Below are 19,516 nucleotides of genomic sequence, written 5' to 3'. Positions count from 1 at the left end.
AAATTAAAAAAAAGTCTTTCTTAAATGATTAAGAAGTTATAGCTCGTTATATTTGGATGGCCCCCAATTTTTATGTCTTTTCTATTATCGGGTTTCATATATTCTACAAGGTTATTTCAGTTGTCAAAATCCACAATTTTTTTTAACAACTTTCTTGAACATGCTGAAGCTTTATGAACGATATTAAGGATGTTATGTTGAATAAAAGCTTTTAAGGGGTCATCCACCAACAACGGTCAATAACTTTGAGCGTACTATAAATAGAGATTTTTGGTCTTCAGTAAAGATGTTCGCAAAAACAAGTTCTTTGACATTGCTGAATACTTTACTTGTTTTTCATACTTTGAAAAAATTTGTACCAAATATCTCACTTCAAGGGGGATTAATCACTATAACTATATCGTCAAAATGAACGTCTTCGATCATCATTAAACATCCCAAAAGACATTATTGCTGTACGCTTAACCGTTTTCGTGTGAATAGTTTTTCGCAAGTTTTTGACGAAAAAAACCACTGATTCGAGTGTGTATCTTCGTCGCGAGCGGTTGACTCTTGTAGAGCTCCCTTCGAGTCGGTTAATATTCATTATTTTCGGCGCAGTTTACTGCCTCCCGGTTATAGAAAGTGTCAATAAGGGTGCAATTTAACGATTATACAAAGTTAAGTGGCTTATAAAAGCATTTTCGGCATATTTTTGAGTGACGCGAGTGGTGACAGTTTGTGAAAATCGAATTCCGGCAAATGAAAAAATATATTTTCCTCGCATTACGGGCCGTCGATTCCCGATGCAAGGACAATAAAAGTTCACAGAAAACATCTAGAAACACAGTGTATATTCTAAAAATAGTGAAAAATGGTTTTTCAGAGAAAAAAATTCAATCCGAAAAGTGAAAAAAGATACGGCAATAAGAAAAATTGGAATATTCAAATAATTGGCGTTTCACCAGCGACTAGCGACTACCAGGTGTCGCCCCAAAATTCTTCGCCCGAAAAATAGGTGGCAAACCAGCCACTCCAGCTCAGCTAATTTCGTCCGCGTCCCTTGTCACCTATGTTTTATTGGGTGTTTCATAGGCGGTGCTATCTTTGGAAATGAGCCGCCTTGGATATTCAACTGTTTTTTTTTACTTTCTTATTTTATTGCGTATGAGGAGAGGTTTTGATTCTTTAATATTCGGGAACACGTATCTGCCGGTCGGCAAACTTTTCTTTGGACTGAGCAAACTAATTTCTATGTTTCTTTAGAGTTTGTTTCACCAACTGGGGAACTGATCCAAAGAGCATTCAATGTGCTTAGGGAAGACACATGGCCTTATTTGAGTAGAATGATGACTTCAATCATGTATAGGGTTTGAGAATTGACAATTCGCGGGGGAGTCGGGGATCGGTAGGCAATTACCTTCAGTTATGTCAGCACGAAGAATAAGTGTTTTGCTGTCATGTTCATTCAGCTTTCAATTCTATCTCATGCCTCCACGCGAGTCTAAGTTTATTAATGGCATTTGGTCTTTAGACCGGCGACGACTGGGTGCTATCAGCCTTCTGCCAATAGTAGCAGAATGAGAGGGTGCGAACAGATCTAGCGGAGAAAACAATACCGTCCAAACGAATAGTTGTTGGGAAATCAGCTCCAATAAGACTTTAACTTGACTAGTATCGATGATCGCGGGTCAATACGTACTGAAAATTCGCCGCGTCTGTTTTAATGAATCTAATTTCAAGTTCCGTTATTGGTGGCAAGCCCGTGCATCAGGTTAACGAGCCTCTGTATTTCCCTTTAATGTTCGATATAATCGTTCGTATACGTGTATTTCGCAAACAATCCGATATTCGAAATTGGAAATACTTTCGTTGATTTATAACATCTCGAGCTATCATAACTCTTTGTGTGTATAACGTGTTATCACTCGGTAGTTTGCAACCCAAAAAATATATTGTGGAGAAGTTATGGCGAAATTAGTCTAAATAATGTGGCAATAAATAGTGATCCGGCCTATTATGCAGATAAGATTAGCTTTTCTAGGCAATACTCCCACGATCGGCTGTGTGGAGTTAAAATTGCTTTTGTTTAGAAAACATAGGATACTCTCGGTAGCCGGCTACCCAGTGTTTAAAAAGAACCAAAGACTAAACAAGATCTTCTTTTTCGAGCGATCGTGTTCTCGAAAACTTACTAAACTACTACCTAATGAACTATGTACAGGTCGCATCGCTTGCATGGAGCGAATCCTAGAACACCAACTTCGCGACACCTATGGAAGAGTGTGATGAACCTTCTGTATAAGATTCCTCATTTTATTCAAACGATCACCGGGTAAAATCAGCACCGACACGATAGAAACCACAAAAAATTCGTCGCGTGATTGAATATTATTAAGAAATATAAGCAGTGCTCCTTATAGCCGGCTTTCCGGAGTTCAAGATGCTTATTTTGCTAATCGTATTAATACAACAAATGATAAATTTCCCACATTCCCGGCAGCCGGCTGCCCAGAGCAATTATTACATGATAACGCCACTGGCACACTTACTAACAACTCTCCCATTCCCGTGATACATGTGGAGATGCAGAGGATTCCTCGGTCTCTAGTAGCAACATGTATCGGACTAACATTCCTTCCTTTCCCAGAAGATCTGCATTCGGACGTGGCCGGCGTCGGTATTGATCAGCATGCAGGGATCAGAATAGATTATACAATGTGGCTCATCATGTTATTCCCAAGCATGTTGTTCCAATGAACATTTTGCAACCTAATTTGGTTCTGGTCAATAACGGAGTAGCAACTACGGGCGATCTCTTATGCTTATGCTTATGCTTATGCTAGTTTTTGACGAAAAAAAACCACTATGCAGCGGTCAGATTTGGAATGCTTCATCAGCGGTTTGTTTGTAAAATACACGTGTTTCGATAGTAAGATGAGAATCGAAAATTGATCCTGCAGACCAATGTCTTCTGATGGAGATTTTAAACCTTTGTCAAAATGGATGTCAGGCCGGTTTCCGAACAGAAAATATATCTGGCCACCGAACGGGGCGATGTCCCCAACGACTTCAAGTTTACCAATGAATTCGCTCGGAAATTGTTGATCTGGCAAGGAATGTGCAGCTGTGGCTTCAAAACCCAGCTTTCCATAACCAATAAAGCGATCAGCTCGAAAATGTATAAGCTATGTATACTACCGGGAGTGCCTAAACGCAAAAACAAAATCTCGAAGCAGTTCTTTTGGACTACGAGTAAGTTCGAAACCATTTTTTATTTTGAATACAATCAGTTTTCGTTTCCGGATTTTCAAAATGCACTCTACTTACATTTATAGTCAATACAGTGTATCGTTAGCTATAGAATGGGGGTACCTATACAACCTTAAGATAAATAGGCGAGTTGAGAGTCAACCGACGATAAGAAATAAAGGGGCGATTGAATTGTCGAATTGTCTAGTGACCAACACACTAAGAGATATAGTGGCGACGACAATTTCCGGGTTCTACCACTTCCAGTCTGACCTCTCGACCCCTGCACGTTCAGAGCTATATTCGACGCCACTGGCGGTAATCCAAGGGAACTGGTAGTGGTTGACATAAACAGTGCAGTAATTTTCTTCATTAGTAAAACTCGCTGTGGCGTTGGCTGTACAGTACCATCCAGTTAATCCGCATGTTCTTCAAACTTTAAAGTGAGCTTTTCTTTCGTTCAACAAAGTATTTTTGAGATGTGTGATGAATCCCCAAAATTTGGCAATTTTAACATAAATTTGAGTACAACTAACCCTAGGAAGAGAACAAAACAACCTATCGATGAGATGTCATTTTGACGGGATTAAATGTAAACTACTTTCAAAGCAGTTAATCTAACTGTATGTCATTTAACGATATTCTAAAATTGAGTAGAATTCATGCAATTGTACAGACTCAACTAAGTTCGGTAATTTCCGCGCAGCTGAACAGTCAGTAAATTTTTCTGATAGCTGATAGCTCAGCAAAGTGGCTTTATTTTAATTTTCAGCAAAACAAACGTCACTTCTACTAAGATCTAGGTAAAAGCTTTGTTAGCTGAGTGCTCGGCTGTGTAAAACTCGGTAAAAGATACGAAAAAACCAGGGAATCGGTAAAACAAAATTAAGTGTGTAGAAAGTTTTTTCAACATTCGTGCAAAATGCATAAAACATTGAAATGACAGCTCTATGGGCTTGTTTATAAGGTGTAAAAATTTAAAAGCGGTTTGAATCCAGTTTCCCGTACTTACAGTGGTGAAATCGAAAATTTTCTAAGATCATGTAAACAAGCTCTATAAACTGTCAAAAAAGCGAGGTCAAAGAGTGCCATGCTTTGTTCTATTCTCGAACAAGCAAACGCCGAATAAACGAGGCCCTACCGTTGTCCAGGGCAGGGTGGCTGCTACGTAATGTAATATCTTAATGTGATTAGTATCGTGTACGCCTGCAAGCGGCCACCAACCGAAACCCAGTTCCCAGTGCATCAGCAGCGGTGGTCTAGAGTGCAAAAACCGACGACGAGTAACATCACATTGTGTTGTAGTGGCAGAGCGAGCGCGTTCTCCGGTGTTTTTTCCCCATTCGGTGTGTGTGTGACGGAGTGTGATTCGGTTCAATTCCTGACTGACTGACTCACTCACTCACTCACTCACTAAACTCCACCCGAGGAGTCAGTCTCCCCGTGGCGGTGCGGACGGTGGTTGTGGTGGTGGTGGTTTTTGGATGTGGATTAATTGCTTCGTCCGTCATCATCCTGGCTGCTGTTCCTGGTCCTGCTGCTGGTGTTGCGACAGATGATGTCGGTTCTGCTGTGGAGGTGGTGGTGGATGCGAGAAAGCAATGGATTTCATTAAAAGTAAGCAGTTCCAGTTCCGTGCTGGTGCGCAGTGTGCATTTTCACCTGGGCGGTAATTTGATTAACCGGAAATAGTCCTGTTCTCTTGTGTCGGTTGGTGGAAGGAGGACGAAGTAGTCACGTGTCAGCGGTTGTGCAGTTTTTTTTGTTCTTGAATGTTGTCAGGAATTTTCATTGGCTTGTTGCCTTTGTGCAATTCGTAAATCGATGGCAAAAACATGTTTCAAAAGAGAATCTCTCTTTGTTTTCTAACTTTTTCGAATTTAAATGCACCATAAATTTTCAAGAATATGATCAGTCATTAAAACGAATCAAATATAATCATTAACGGAAGAAGAAGCCAACGAAAAGAGGCTCTCATTTGTACACATAGAACCATTCGAATAATTTCGCTAGACATATTGGTTGGCGAAAACGGTGAAAAACGCAGTAGGCGCTCGTTTCGAATGCAAGTTTTTTTTCTGCACTTCAACTGAGTTCCTTAAAAGTTTCTTTAATCTGTTTCGGTACGAATCAGTTTTTCGGTAAAGTTTCCGAAAGGGAATAGCGTGTTGGGAAACTTGCTCCAGATTCCGGGATCATCGTTTTGACACTTTTATTAAGACCGGAAATATCTCCCGGTGGAGGCAGCAATGCGCGCGTGAAATCGATTCAACAATTTCAATTAAAAGTTGGTCCTTCGCATTGATCTACGCCGGAGGGGCAAAAAAACTATGATGGTAATCTGATGAACTGCACTTTTTCGTTTTCCTGATTCCGAATCCGAGAATGGCATTTTGCATCTATTAGCATCCGACGATGGTTTTAGCTTAAACAAAAACCTGCTATAACGAAGTGTAGTCAAGATTTTGGTGCTTCCTTTGGATGAAATTACCCGTCAGAAGGGACCGAACTTTTTGATAGCTGAAATCGCCTTCTTAAATTCTACTGTGAAAGGATCGTCGCTCACATGCCAAAGGAGCGACATGTTGACAGTATTGTTTGAACGGTACAGTAAGCGATAGACGCTATGGATTTTCGGCAACACACTCTAAGCATCTAAGTGACTCAATCAAATACGGATTGTTTACAGATATAGGTTCCGCGTGTACCTTTCAATTATTCGTCGCTCAATTACCAAACGAGCAACATCATGACTATATCGTGCGGACGGTACAATCGTTCGTGTACATGCTGAGTTTCGAGTCGGTTTTACATCGTTTAACTGTGTGCGAGTTGATACCGCCTACGCCGAAAATCCATAGCGTCTACTGTGGGGTTTCAACAGTGACGGCATTGACACAGTTGGACTGTGTGGGGCTTGCACCCGTTTCCTTGCTGTGTCCAAGGTTTGTCGTGTGCACTTCACCCTGCTGTGGGATTTGACCTGGACTTTGCAGGTATCTGGTCTGCTGGATTTATCTGGCACAGACAGAATTTTTGGTAGTTTCCAGACAAAAAATTATTCTGTCAATTTATTAAATTATAGAAGTTGTTACTTAAAAATCATCATGTAACTAAAACGATAGTATACATTGCATGTTCTGTGAAGACAAAATTGCATATTAAATTTTTATGTTTTTGAGGCTGCTTCCAAGGGACAGATTGTACCAGACATTTTTAGTTGCACTGCCAGGTTTTCTTTGAAGAATTGTGGTAACCTGGTGTACACGAACGAGTATGAAAATGTGATAGGTTCGGGTCGTCTACACTCGATGGTTTGTAATGTGGGTTTGGATTGAGTTCAACACTGCACAGTACGACGTGTGTGTGTTGCTTGTGAGTTTCGTTGAGATAAAATAATTTTTTTTTCTGCTTGTGTGTGCGTTCGGTTGATATGGATATGGATACTCATATTTCCTTCACTGAAGCCTCTGACAGCATGCTTCTGTAGGTGTTTCTGAAGCACGGGCGGACTGTTGTTCTCTTGGCGTCTCAGTTTTACTCACCTTTAGTATTTACAATTTGACTTCCTAATAATAATTTAGTATGTACAATGAAATGGCACGCTTATTCTGACTAATATAACGATACAACAGAATAACATTCCACTGACACAAACTGGATGAACAGAACTTTCCCTTCGATAGGACAAAGTTCATTCGAGAATTAGCAGGACCAGTAACAGCGTCGTTACTCTGCGGCTTGCTAGATTATCACTCGACAGATTTCGATGGTTTGACAAGGCAGTTTTGGTTAAAAACAAATAAGAATGACGCCCCTTACAGACCCCCAGATTTATTATTTTTTCACTCAATAAACATAAAGGGCGAAATACACCCATGAAAAATTAAATAGAATGAACATATCAGTCCGAGAGATTTTAATCTCCATTTAATTTGGAATTATGTATGATATTCATAAATAAACTGGGGAAACTAATTTAAAGACGATCTTTAGTAAAGGGACACAGAAAACCAAAATGTCCTACCGTATTCCGAACAGAGCCATCAATATGGAGCAGCAACAGGACAGGAATTTCAAATAAAGGTTCACTGCAGATTTGTCTGTAATATCAGCAGACAGACGGAACATTTTCTCGTAAAACTTTGTAAAATCAGTTAACGCCAGGTGTTTGAAGCCGACGAACGGACCATTTTTCCGGGGAACAGTACAGGCAGATCGATTAGCTGAGAAGACGGTTGATTGAGGAATTCAACCCGCGTTCATTATAGAAAAAATCGAATAGATTGTTGTTTCTTTACAAAAAAAAAAATTTCCTATGCACGGAAACTTGAAAAGAACACCGAAAAATCCGATTTCCAAAAGACTGTTTACTCTACTGTGAAATCATTTAACGCTAGGTTATGGAGGCAACGGATGGAGCATATATTCAGTAGACTTCAGATCAACACCAGTATACTAAGGAGACATTTTTTAGGAGCTGTGACATGGTTGGTGGATTATTGTCGTCGCGGATATTACGAAATAAGCTCAGCATTGTGATATTCTATCTAAAGCAAGCAAATTATATTACTGACGACAAGTACTTTATAAAGAGCCACCATATCTACATCCCCGCTTACAATGTAGAGATCGACGGCGTTATCACCGACTAGTTTAAAATGCTATTTAAAAGCCGATGTTGGCAAAATATATGGCTACATTTCTGCACTGCCATTAAAATTCTTTTAAACTGCTATTTTTCATTCAAAATACTGTTTACAAACAATTCGTTTTTAGTTTTTAGTTATTTTTCCTTGGGTGGCTCGAGGAAACGCTAATACCAAGCCCATAAAAACCGCCTCTGATCTTGGTAGTTCTAGATTAAACGCGGAGTTTCTAGCGCTTCCAGGAGCACCAATAATCTCAAGTGGCTCAACATTTTAACCAGAGATTCAACTTAGCGCAGGATTGGGTGGGCTTGGGTTGGGCACCGGCCACTTTTTGTTATTACGGAACTCCTCCTGACACCGGGGAAACATCGAGTTGTCTTCTCGATTTTTTAAATTGGGGGGGGGGGGGATAATACCGACCCTTTCTGGTGAGAACCGACCCTGTACTGTATACCTCAGTACCGATAAAATACTGTTACTGGAATCTTATTATAAAAAAAAAAATACCAGAGCAACATAAAATGTTAAAACTATACTTTTATTGGTAAGCTATTTTATGCTTAAGTCTAACTTCTACTCTCGCCCAGAGCAGAAGCAAAAAAATATTCTTTTATAGCTATTAATAAACCAATTTATTCCTACTGCTTTGTTGCTTATCCACTGCACAAACAGTACAGTATCGTTCCTTCGGCTGAGCAGCGAAATCAGAAAACCACAGCAGTGAATCCGTGCCTCTACTACGAGAATAACCATTGCGATTGATTTTAAACAAATTCGCATTAGACCAAATTTGCCATTGATGGAAAAGTTTCTTTAGGTGATAACGGCGATAATTCTTACGGAAGTGACTACATCTTGGGCGTAATGTGGTACTGCCAACGTGCATAGAAGTTTAACCGAAGCTGGAAGCGTCGTAGTGAAGAAGTTCATGTAACACAACATCGAATACTTTTGAGCCAATATTCCCATGTGATGATGATGAAATTAAGGTTCGTCGATTTGCACCGCGCACCAATCTGGAGTTCCTTAAAGGAGTCATCGAAATAAGGGAGAATTGAAATCCATTAGTTGAAGAAACCTTTTCCCATGAATTTCCAACGGTTTCATGTTGTGAGAATCCAGATAACGAAACATACTCCTTCTTACTTGATTTTGGATTCAAATCACAGATAATCAAACACAACGCTGATCACAAACTCCGATCAGATCCCTACGTGCCCTATTACGATCGAGGTGGGATACTTAATCGGTGTTCGTTCTTTTATAGATTAATATTTAACAGCAAAATGTGTATAGGCATGACTTAGACCTAAATTTATTATTTCGGCATACAGTGAATAGGAAACAATCCGAATGTCGCTTATGCGATGTTAAAAAAAACAAAAGAATTGCTATTTTATTCATGCTAGTTAGCATGAAGCCGGAGAAGTATTTCTACAGAGGTCAAAAAAAAATTTCTGATAAGCTCCACAGATCTGAGTACTCCCTTTGGAATTGATTTAAAGAAGCTACACACACACACACATCGTACCACATAGAATCAAAGAATAAGCTAGACGTAGTTGAATCGCTACCGAAAACACTGGACTGAGCTGGATAGTCAGTGGAATCAGACCTGCTATAAGACTTGAACTGACACTTAATGGTCTGATCAAAATTTTTTTTTGCGGTGAAAAGTACGAAACAGTCCTGAACCGTGATTGAAAGTGACGATGATCGACAGGCACGGGAAATTCTCGAAAGTACTACTCTTCGAACTATGTCAGAACAGATCCAAACGCGGTTGCTTTCGATCAGCTTTTCACACGATAGAGTACCGCGTATATGCTCCACAACGAGACGTCGAGATTGACGGTGTGGTCACTGAATCGAGTCTGACCGTTGAAGACTTGATAAATTACAATTACAACGGGTTGTCGTGAGTATCTAATCTAGTAGTCGTTTTCGTCGTCCATGGAAAGATACGCGTGCGCGTCTACGATAGTGAGAAAGCTTTCGCATCGTCGAAGGTTCGAGAGTTCGACTTTTTTTTGCTGTTGGCAAAAACAATAAAATAAATTCTCAACCGGTTAGCCGCAAGTCTCTGGTTGAGGTTATTCAAGTTTGTTATCAAGAACCAAACAATTTCGATAACTCGTCAAGTACGAGATTCTTGATTAGACTCATACTGATGAACGATGTGAGCTCCCATCCCGTTTGAAGTGGTACGAAATGGGACCAAATCATGATAACTGCTAAAATCGTTGATTCCAAGCTTCAGCATTCCTACACCACCACACTGATATTCAAACTTAGCAGATATTTAAAACAGTGGATATTGCAGAAGAACTGCATCCAATTCATCTGAAATTTTCGTTTAAACACGTTCAAACTATTTCCAGAATTGCTCTCAAAGTGGTACACAGTCTGACTACGGAGTCCTGTAAAATGACGGTTAGAGGGACCATCGCAACGGAGAGGAACCCCAACATCGGGGGTCCAAATTTCGTCGCTGCTAGCCGTAATCTCAAAGAAAAGTTCTTCTTTTGAGAATCACGGCTGGACCAAACAACATGTTCGTCGATTTAACAAACCTGAAGCAAACAAACATGGTTGGTTGCGCTTAACTCTTCACGATAGAGTACCGCGTTTATGTCCCTCCACGAGACGTTGAGATTGACGGTGTTGTCACCGCATCACCTTTTGCTTATTTTCAAAGCTGGTCCGATTTAAGAATTTCTTCGCTTCAGCCAGTTATGGTACTTTAATGCGAGCAATTTTGTTTGGTATCGTTCGTCAACAGGATAAGAACTTATCCTGCATCAGACAGACGTTCGAGAAAATTTCTCCCGGTTTTCACTGCCTAGGTGCGTCTATACTGACATGGTTCATCTCGTCGCCTGCTGACATATTTGTACCAAATCAAAGACTGCTTCAAAAAATACGTAAAGGAGCTACACTTGTTCCATTTATCCAGTAACATCCTTGTCTTCTGGTTATACAGGCTTTGATGGCCTCTACCAAGGAGCTTTTTTACTCAACTTGGAAGATATTTTCTATAAAGCTGGGAGGTAGCACTGTCGAAAAAGGCTATAATCATAACAATCTCAAACTTGACACTCGGTCAGAAATCGGATTTGTCAAATTCTCTGACGTTGAGGCCAAGATCTTCAAAGCCTTGGGATACTTCTGATACTCTAAAAATCTTTTCTAAAATTCTTACAGCGGTTCTCCCAACAGTAACTGCCCTCATCATCCCTCCGTCGAGCGATTACTCAATCCTTCGAAAGCTGATTCATCGGCCGAAGTTAGAAATTTGAAACATGGGAATTGCTGAAGTTTAAGACAGTAAATTTAAAAGCTCACCTCGCGCAAAAAAGCGGTTATTGGCACCGGTTTGTTAAAGGTTTATTACGACGGAAACATCGATGAGGTTTCTATGGAACACTAAGGAAAAATAGTAAAACTGAAGCTAAGATCATACGTAGTTACAATTTTTTATATTGTAACGACATATAATTAGCAAGGGACTGGAAGGTGAAGTATTTTTCAAATATTAAGAGCCATAGTACTCAAGGGAGAGCAAGGATTTGAAGTAAGAAAGTTTAGAAAAGCGTGGAGTAGGGTCAATGAACAAGCTTAGAGTTTCCCGGTTACTTAGCTTTTTGTCTTCTGCAGCGCAGGAGTCAGGATCTTTTGGCATTAAATGCGAATCACCTGAGTCTGCGGCATGTCCGGACAAGCGTAAAGTCAATTTAATGACCTATGCTGTCGGAGCCGAGAGCATAGGTCATTAAATGTAACGAACGAAAGCCAGCAATATTCGACGAGAATAACTTTAGACTTTGCAAGGACAGCTATATGCGGAATCCGTTCCTATACAGAAAACTAAGCGCGACGTATCGTCGGGGAATTCCACAACTGACTCACCAAGTCAGAATTGAAGTCCACTTGTTGGTCAAGGGGTTTAAGCGCTATTAGTACTGCATTACGTGTATGATGAAATTGAATGTCGATGGCTTCCGTAAGTTTAAGCTGAGTTTGCATCTTTAATAAATGTTACAATAGGGCGGATTGGGTAGTATTTAAAAATAGACGACCATTATATTGTGCCGAACTCATCACTAGTATGAGGTAGGTAGCAAATCGTTGCAAAAATTAGAGGGAAACATAGAAAAAATTCTCCTGCCATAATTCGGGAATATTTTTCGGATTCTGGTGAACTGTACTCAAAATCGACGGTTCTGGGTTAAGGTCTCGGATTCGCTGCAAGCAAGCGATGATACCTGTAAAGCATAGTTTATTTTGCTAGTTGTTTATCTAGGGCCCTATTCTCACAGTCACATCGCTTAGTAACTTGAAGGAAATTTTCTTCTAGTCACTAGGTGATGTGACTGTAAGAATAGGGGTCCTAGTCTCCGAGTATACGGTCACTCGAAAAAGAAGCAAATCTTGTTTAGTTTTTGAGTCTTTTTTTAAAAATTGTGAGCAAACGGCTACCGAGAGTACTCTATGTTTTCTAAACAAAGGAAATTTGAACCCCAAACAACCGGCTGTGTGTGTACTGCCGGGAAAAACTAATCCATTCTGGGTAATTGACCGAATCGCTATTTATTGCAGCAGTATTTAGACAGATTTCGTTATTTTAGCTCTGCGACATATGTATTTAACCGATAACACGTTATATGGAAAAAATAGTCATGACAACGTGTTATCGTCAGACCCGTAGAGTACGGTTGACCAGAACTTATAAATTATAATTTAATTGGAAAATGTCATAAAACAAGTAAAAATCAGTGAGCCATTTCGAGGTACTCACTAAATTATTGTTCGAAAACCCGAACTGAAAAATAGCCAATGAAAAAAGCTAAGTGGTGCAAAACTGAACCTATTGAACGTGTTTGAGTTGCACTACACGAAAACTTCAAATTGAAAAAAATTGCGAACGTTATTGTAAACTTTATCACTCTCTTTACCTCATAGATTCTTCCCACAATAGGCACGGGTTTTGGCATTTCTAATTATCATCCTTAAATTCGCCATTCAAAATTTTCGCGCTGTAGGAGCAGTAAACCCCGTGTTTCACTGGATCTACGATAGACAAACTCGAATCGATAATCACACCATCGATCTCAACTTTGTGGGTGGGCATGTAGCTGCGGTAGTCTTTTATAAAATATTAGACGCCAGCTTTTGATAGGATATTACAATTCTGAGCTTATCATCGAATGCACTAAAATCTTGATTTTCTTTATAAACTTTTTGAGGATAACTTATAAAATAAGTGCAGACTAAGTGTGACATTTCCATATACACCGATTATCATTGAAAGTCGAACTGAAAATCGTGCGTGTTGTCGAATTTTTTTGTTAGAATACGCTTATACGACAGATGACAATGACTACCGAAGGGAAATACAAGGTATTGATAACCTAATCCACGGGCATGCTAGCAAAAACGGAACTTGAAATTAGTTACATCAATTCAAATTCGTCGAATTTACATCAATTCAAATTAGAGTCGTCCATTAGATTGAATCCGTTCACACCCTCTCATTCTGCTACGAGTCCCGTTCAGTACGATTACCACTCAAAATCCCCGCTGAATGGAGCAAGGGTCCTTGAAACAGTCAACTCCGTGCTTTGGTAGATCCAAGCAAGATAAACGTGAATCGATGAGCACACCGTCGATTTCAACTTTGTGAGCGGGTATGTAAACATGGTAATCCTTGCTTCATAAAGAGCTTGTCGTCAGCAACGTCATTTGTTTGCTTTAGACAAAATATCACAACTCTAAGCTTAGCTTGGGCTTTAAAGATATCTGTCACGGCTGAAGATTTCTGTATCAGTTTTTTTCTCGAAATCTTAATCATTAGCGAGTTATTTTTGATCCGAAAGAAGACCATATCGAAATACAGATATCCAGTCTTCTTAACCTCATTGTATAAAATGCTGACATAGACTCGCGTGGAAGCATGAAATAGGAAACTTATGAGACCTATGCTATCTCACCGTTTGACGACCTCGTCTTTTCTCTGCCTTGCTGTCGTTACTAATTACATACAAAACAAAACAATAAAGTCAAAGCCCCTTCCTCGTTCGATTTTACGAAAACAACGAGTACTAGAAGTAGCGACTTTCGGTTTCCTATGCCAATCCAAATATTCAATCTCGATCTTATTTCTGATTAGTTATTTTCGATTCGCTTTTTAATTTTCATAAACTTCCAGACACACAACATTTTTGATCGGAAATCATTCCGGAAAATAAAGCCAGCCATCAATTAACTAAGGGGCGCGAAACAGAGACTCTTCCAATAGTGCAAGAAGTTCAATCTCTCCTTGAAATGACGCATGAGAGTTTTGGTGTTCTTGGACGAGCAAAGCACTTCATGTTTGATTTAAAATTTCTAAGACCAGAAGAAGTTTGTGTCGGCTTCGTTTCAGAGATTCCTCGACCTGTCATATTTGGCTGTCTCTCAAGAGAAAAAAAATTAAGCCTTTACAGTAAATCTCATTTGCCTAGAGTTTTTAGGAGCAAGGTGTTCTAACATGAGGATTATCAGATTTAGCGGATAGATACTCGCTGCTCTAAATCTGCTCTGTATCGTAGACTCGGGGGCATGAATTCCGTAGACAAAAGGATCAAAAATAGTGTTTTACCCCATTTAGAGATTGTGCGTCAAACCCTAATCCCGAGTTGAAGGTCTGTGCATCAATTAGTATTGAGGGCAGAGTTATTCTCTCAATTACACCGAGTCACGACTGCAACTTATGGTCGTGCAAAGAAATAAACAGTATCAGCAATTTGAATAGAGCAACGTCGGAGAGGAACCTCAACATCCGAACCCAAATTTCATAGCTGCTAGCCGTAAATCTCAAAGAACAGTTCTTCTTTGACAATCACGGCTGGACCAAACAACATGTTCGTCGATCTAACAAACCTGAAGCAAACAAACATGGTTGGTTGCGCTTAACTCTTCACAATAGAGTAACCGCGTCTATGTCCCTCCAGGAGACGTCAAGATTGACGGTGTTGTCACCGTACCGAGTTTGACCATCGAAGTTTTTTGCTGATTTTCAAAGTTGGTCCGATTTAAGAATTTCTTCACTTGCGAGCAATTTCGTTAGGCATGGTTCGTCGAGGGGATGAGAACTTCGTTTCAGAGCTTCCTCGACCTGTCATATTTGGCTCTCTCAAGAGAAAAAAATTAAGCCTTTACAGTAAATCTCATCTGCCTAGAGTTTTTAGGAGCAAGGTGTTCTAACATGAGGATTATCAGAGTTACACTCTCTTTGAGCCAAGAGAGCATAATGATTTGTCGTAGTGAGTGGCATGCAATATACTTAGGGAGAAATATTGCAAGGTGCAAATTTCATTGAGTTGGTAAGACGAACCAATGTTTCAGTTTCATTAGCTCTCCCCAGCTTAAAATGTGTTCTTTTTCTTGACTAAAGGTTTGCTCGCGAACACAAACAGTGTCTCCGGGTTTGAAGCTAGCATCAATCTAGCGCTAGCTTAGTCCTGGCACTAAGTTAGTGTTCGATTCTGATGGGACGAAGTCAAAACGCAAATTCCATTACTAGAAGACGGTACTTGTCGAAGACGACGTAATTAAATGCAAAGCTGCGTCCACCAAAGGTCACCCAATACGGGTCCCGTTCAGTGCGATTATCATTCAAAATCTTCGGTGAATGGAGCAAGGGGGTCCTTGAATCAGTCAGCCCTGTGCTTTAGTAGATTCACTCATGACAAACGTGAATCGATGACCGCACCGTCTATCTCAACTTTGTTAGCGGGTATATAGACACGGTAATCCTTCAAAAAAGATTTGTCGCCAGCAACGTCATTTGTTTGCTTTAGACAGAACTCTAAGCTTAGCTGGGCTTTAAAGATATCTTTCACAGCTAAAGATTTCTGCGTCATTTTTTTCAAAATCTTTATGATAATTAGTGGATTATCTTTGTTCCGAAAGAAGACCATATCGAATACTGATATCCAGGCTTCCTAGCCCTTTCCGAGTTAGCATGAAATAAAAATAGACGTGTTCTAGCGTGTTCTTTTCAAACCCTAACAGCGCTTAACCTTCATTAACCAATTATTCTCTTTCTCCCCACAGGTCTACTTCCGCCTCTGAGGATGCCCAAGCTGCGAAAGCTCAAACACTGGAACGGCGGCTCCATTCTCAATCTCAGCCAGTTAACCAGTTTCGCTTCCCGCAGTCGCCACGTCGGAACGGTAATTTCAACCACATCAACCTGCGGCGGAAGCAACGTTCCTCCTCGGCCAACAATTTCAACGGTGACGACTTCTACCAAACCGGGACACGCCCGAAAACGATCGGAAATTTCAACTATTTCAGCGACGGTCCCCGCGCCAAAAACTTCCACCGCCAACCCGGGCAACTACGGCCTATACGCACTGAAGTGCGATCGAAGCGCCGCCAAGCGGGGGATCCTACTCAGTTTACCGAGAAAGATTTCCGCCGTGAGTGGTAGCTGCAGCAGCAGCAGCTACCACTCGGAAGTGATGGTCCACGAGAAGTTTTCCCCCTGTAAGAGAACAGTGATAGAACCGCCTCCGCGGCGAAAGAAGTTTAGAAAGCGACTGCTGGAAATGGAACAACAACAACAGCAACGACAGCGGGAACCGCCGACAGTTTACCTCGGAGATCGAATGCTGGAGCGGAACCGCAGCGAGCTGTTCCGGATTGCCGAGCGGGGATCACAGGAGAACCTGGATCGGCGACGACGACGAGCGAGTCCTGCTCCTCCGTCAGCTCGGGAGATCGCTAGCGGAAGGAGAGCTCGGTCGGCGGATAACATACTGGCAAGGGATAGTGATAGCGATGAAGGGGAAGATCAGCGGCAGGTCGGGTCGTATAATGTTAGCCGGGATTACGCCCGGTACGGGCTGCAGTACAGTTCCAGTATGGAGAGTGATTTGGATGGTTTTGGTCGGGAACGACAGAGTATCGCGCGAGGACGATTCAAACTGGCGAGTGATTTTTCGATTGAGAACAGTTCGGATAAGATTGAGGTGCGTTACCATGCTAATGAAAGTACGGAGAGTGAAGAGGTTGGAAAGACGGTTCCGATGCCGACTCGAGTGATGGCACTGAGACAGGAGAAGGTTAAGCCGCGAAGTGTTACGAAACCAGTGAAAGTGGAGAAGCTTCCGCCGAAGAAGCCGGCGGCAGAGCAGTTTGTTAGTTCTAGTGATTTTACGGCGAATTTCAAACCGTTGGCAGCCGTTCTGCAGGAGTCGGTTAAAAGTTCTGACCTCAAACGGAAGTGGTTCAATGACTTTCTATCGGAAAGTGACGACGAGCCGGTTAAGTGTAAACCGACGACACTGGTCGAAACGGGTCAGCAGCGTTCGAACGATTTGTTGTCGAAGAAGTTTGCACTGGTTGCCAAGTTTGATAAACAGTTGGAGGCACTGGAACGTGGCAGAGGACAATCGAGTTCAAAAGACTCAGTGGAAAGTGTGAATATTTTTAAGAAATCAAACACCGACTTTGACGAGTTTGACAGGATGTTCGACGGAGATGTGAAACGAAGGGATAGTATTAAAACGAAGGGTTCCGCGAATGATGAGTTCATCTACATCAACCGGAAGTCCAATCTCGGTGAGTTACCTCCCGTTCGAACGCCTCCTCGTCCTCCTTATACAACCGTGGACCCCCTGCCGAAGAGTACGGTCCAGATTCAAGACTATTACGATAAACACCTGCAGCGAGTCCGGTACGTCGCATCGCCATCACCGTCGCGATCCTTCGACGTGGACAACAATAATTTAGTGCTTCCTTTAAATGTAATCAACCGTACCGACGTAGGCAGATGTTATACCGAGCCGGCAACGACGACGACGATGACGACGAATCAAAACGGCCTCGGCTATTATAGAACCTATAATCAATCCAGTAACGACCATATCCCGTGTAATCTCAATAACAATACTTATTCTTACTATACCGATCCTATTACAACAACTACTACTAATGGAACTAGCATGTCCACTACCGCCGCCGTCGCCGCCGACGCCTCCACCAGCAACGGTAGTGGCGGTGTTTTTATCGTGGGTGAAACGTTCAAGCGAACCCAGGAATCGGAAGTTGTCCCGAGAGCAACGCAGATCCGGCGCTACATCAACTACAAGTTCGACGATTACTGTCACATCGGTGGGGAAGCGGTGGTGGCAGCAGCGGCAATGCCCGCACCGGTAAGGAATCCTACACCCACTCGGACACGCCCCCTGCGGACATTCAACATCTACGATTTTCACGCCGACTGCTACAACGAGGAAGGGGTCGTGATAATCTAGAGCATGTATAATAATCCTAATTACTACTTACTACTCCGGTGTGTAGTGAAAGTGGAGCGACCGGAAGCGGTCAGTGGTGCAACCGGAAGCAGTAACGCTCAGTAACGTGTTTTAGCAAGTATATCTCTTCTTATTGAATTTTCGGTGCCCGGAATGGTCTTTCTTGATAGAACTGATGAAAGAAATTCCATCTGTTCGTATCTGTTGGCCGGGTAATTGAACTGATTTAATATTAATTTGAGGAAGGTCCCCACTAATATAACTTGTCAGGAGCTAGAGAAGTTACTTACCTGTCCGCTACTGGTAGTCCGCTAACGAAGCCGGAAATTCCATCAATGCTTGATGATGAAAAATTATCCTCATCGTGCTTTACTGGCTTCCGTTCAAGACTAACGACACAGTCTCGCTTGGAAGGTTTTTTCTTGGACTGTTCCGGAACATGACGAGGTAAGTTTTTTTTTCTTTCAAATTTATTTCAATTTTTTTTAATACACAATTCACGTTCACTGCACACTTCACCACTTTCAGCCACTTACGATTAGTTTAAAATCAACAAACTTCCCCGCACTATAACGTACCATCTGATGTCCCGTTAGGAAAGTTTTACCCCTTCTTTCACACCGCACTCATATAAACAGTTTCGTGCGGCTCAAGTTTACCTATTACAGCATCAAAGCTGACAAAGCAACATTAAGTTGGGTCGTTAATCAACTTCAACCGTACTACCCCCAACCCAAAAAAAGAGGACCAAACTTTACCCATCCGCTAAAGGAGTACACGTTCACGTACACATTCACACTAGTTGTGTGTTGATTTGGTAAGCTTGCAAGAAGCGTGCTCCGACAAGCGGAAAGACTAATTTGCCGCTTGTTGGATTGCTTCGCGTCTCCGTCGTCTCGATTCAACCATCGGGTGAGGTAAATGAGAAGTTCAAAGTCGTTACCCATCCACCCACCCACCGGCTAAATTCAAATCGTAAAGGATCTGTTGTTTTGCTACATTTCCCCTCGAGCGGCGCGAACCACGTCGTAACCAAAAGTTCACATTTGAATTTTTTTTTATTTTGCCACCTACCGCTCCCTTGTTTCGGAAGACGGGGAACGACGAACCAGTTTAATCAGTTTCGCTGGAATTGCCTCCTTAAAGTATGCTTTCAGCGTGTTTCAGTCGTGTGTACGCTCACTCACTCACGCAGCCAGCACCTTTGATTTGAATTAATTAAATTCGTTTACATCCCTTTGGTTCGAGCTAAGCCACCCACATTTTCTTCGAAATTCAATTTTTTTTTGCGAAGGAATGGAGAAATCTCTTTCATCCATCCTACACACA

General features: G+C 41.5%; 1 protein-coding gene across 1 annotated transcript; it reads left to right on the top strand.

Moving 5' to 3' along the window:
- The first annotated feature begins 4,460 nt into the window (after positions 1-4,460).
- On the top strand, positions 4,461-18,325 carry LOC131689013 (uncharacterized). The gene is made up of 2 exons (XM_058973742.1): positions 4,461-4,848; positions 15,981-18,325. Exons 1-2 carry the CDS (start codon positions 4,833-4,835, stop codon positions 18,185-18,187), a joined length of 2,223 nt encoding a protein of 740 aa, XP_058829725.1. The 5' UTR covers positions 4,461-4,832; the 3' UTR covers positions 18,188-18,325.
- Positions 18,326-19,516: the final 1,191 nt, after the last annotated feature.

Source organism: Topomyia yanbarensis, chromosome 1, assembly GCF_030247195.1.
Source record: "Topomyia yanbarensis strain Yona2022 chromosome 1, ASM3024719v1, whole genome shotgun sequence".
NCBI classification, from domain to species: Eukaryota; Metazoa; Arthropoda; class Insecta; order Diptera; family Culicidae; genus Topomyia; species Topomyia yanbarensis.
The sequence above is the reverse complement of the archived record's forward strand: the minus strand, read 5'-3'. Positions and strand labels throughout refer to the sequence as shown.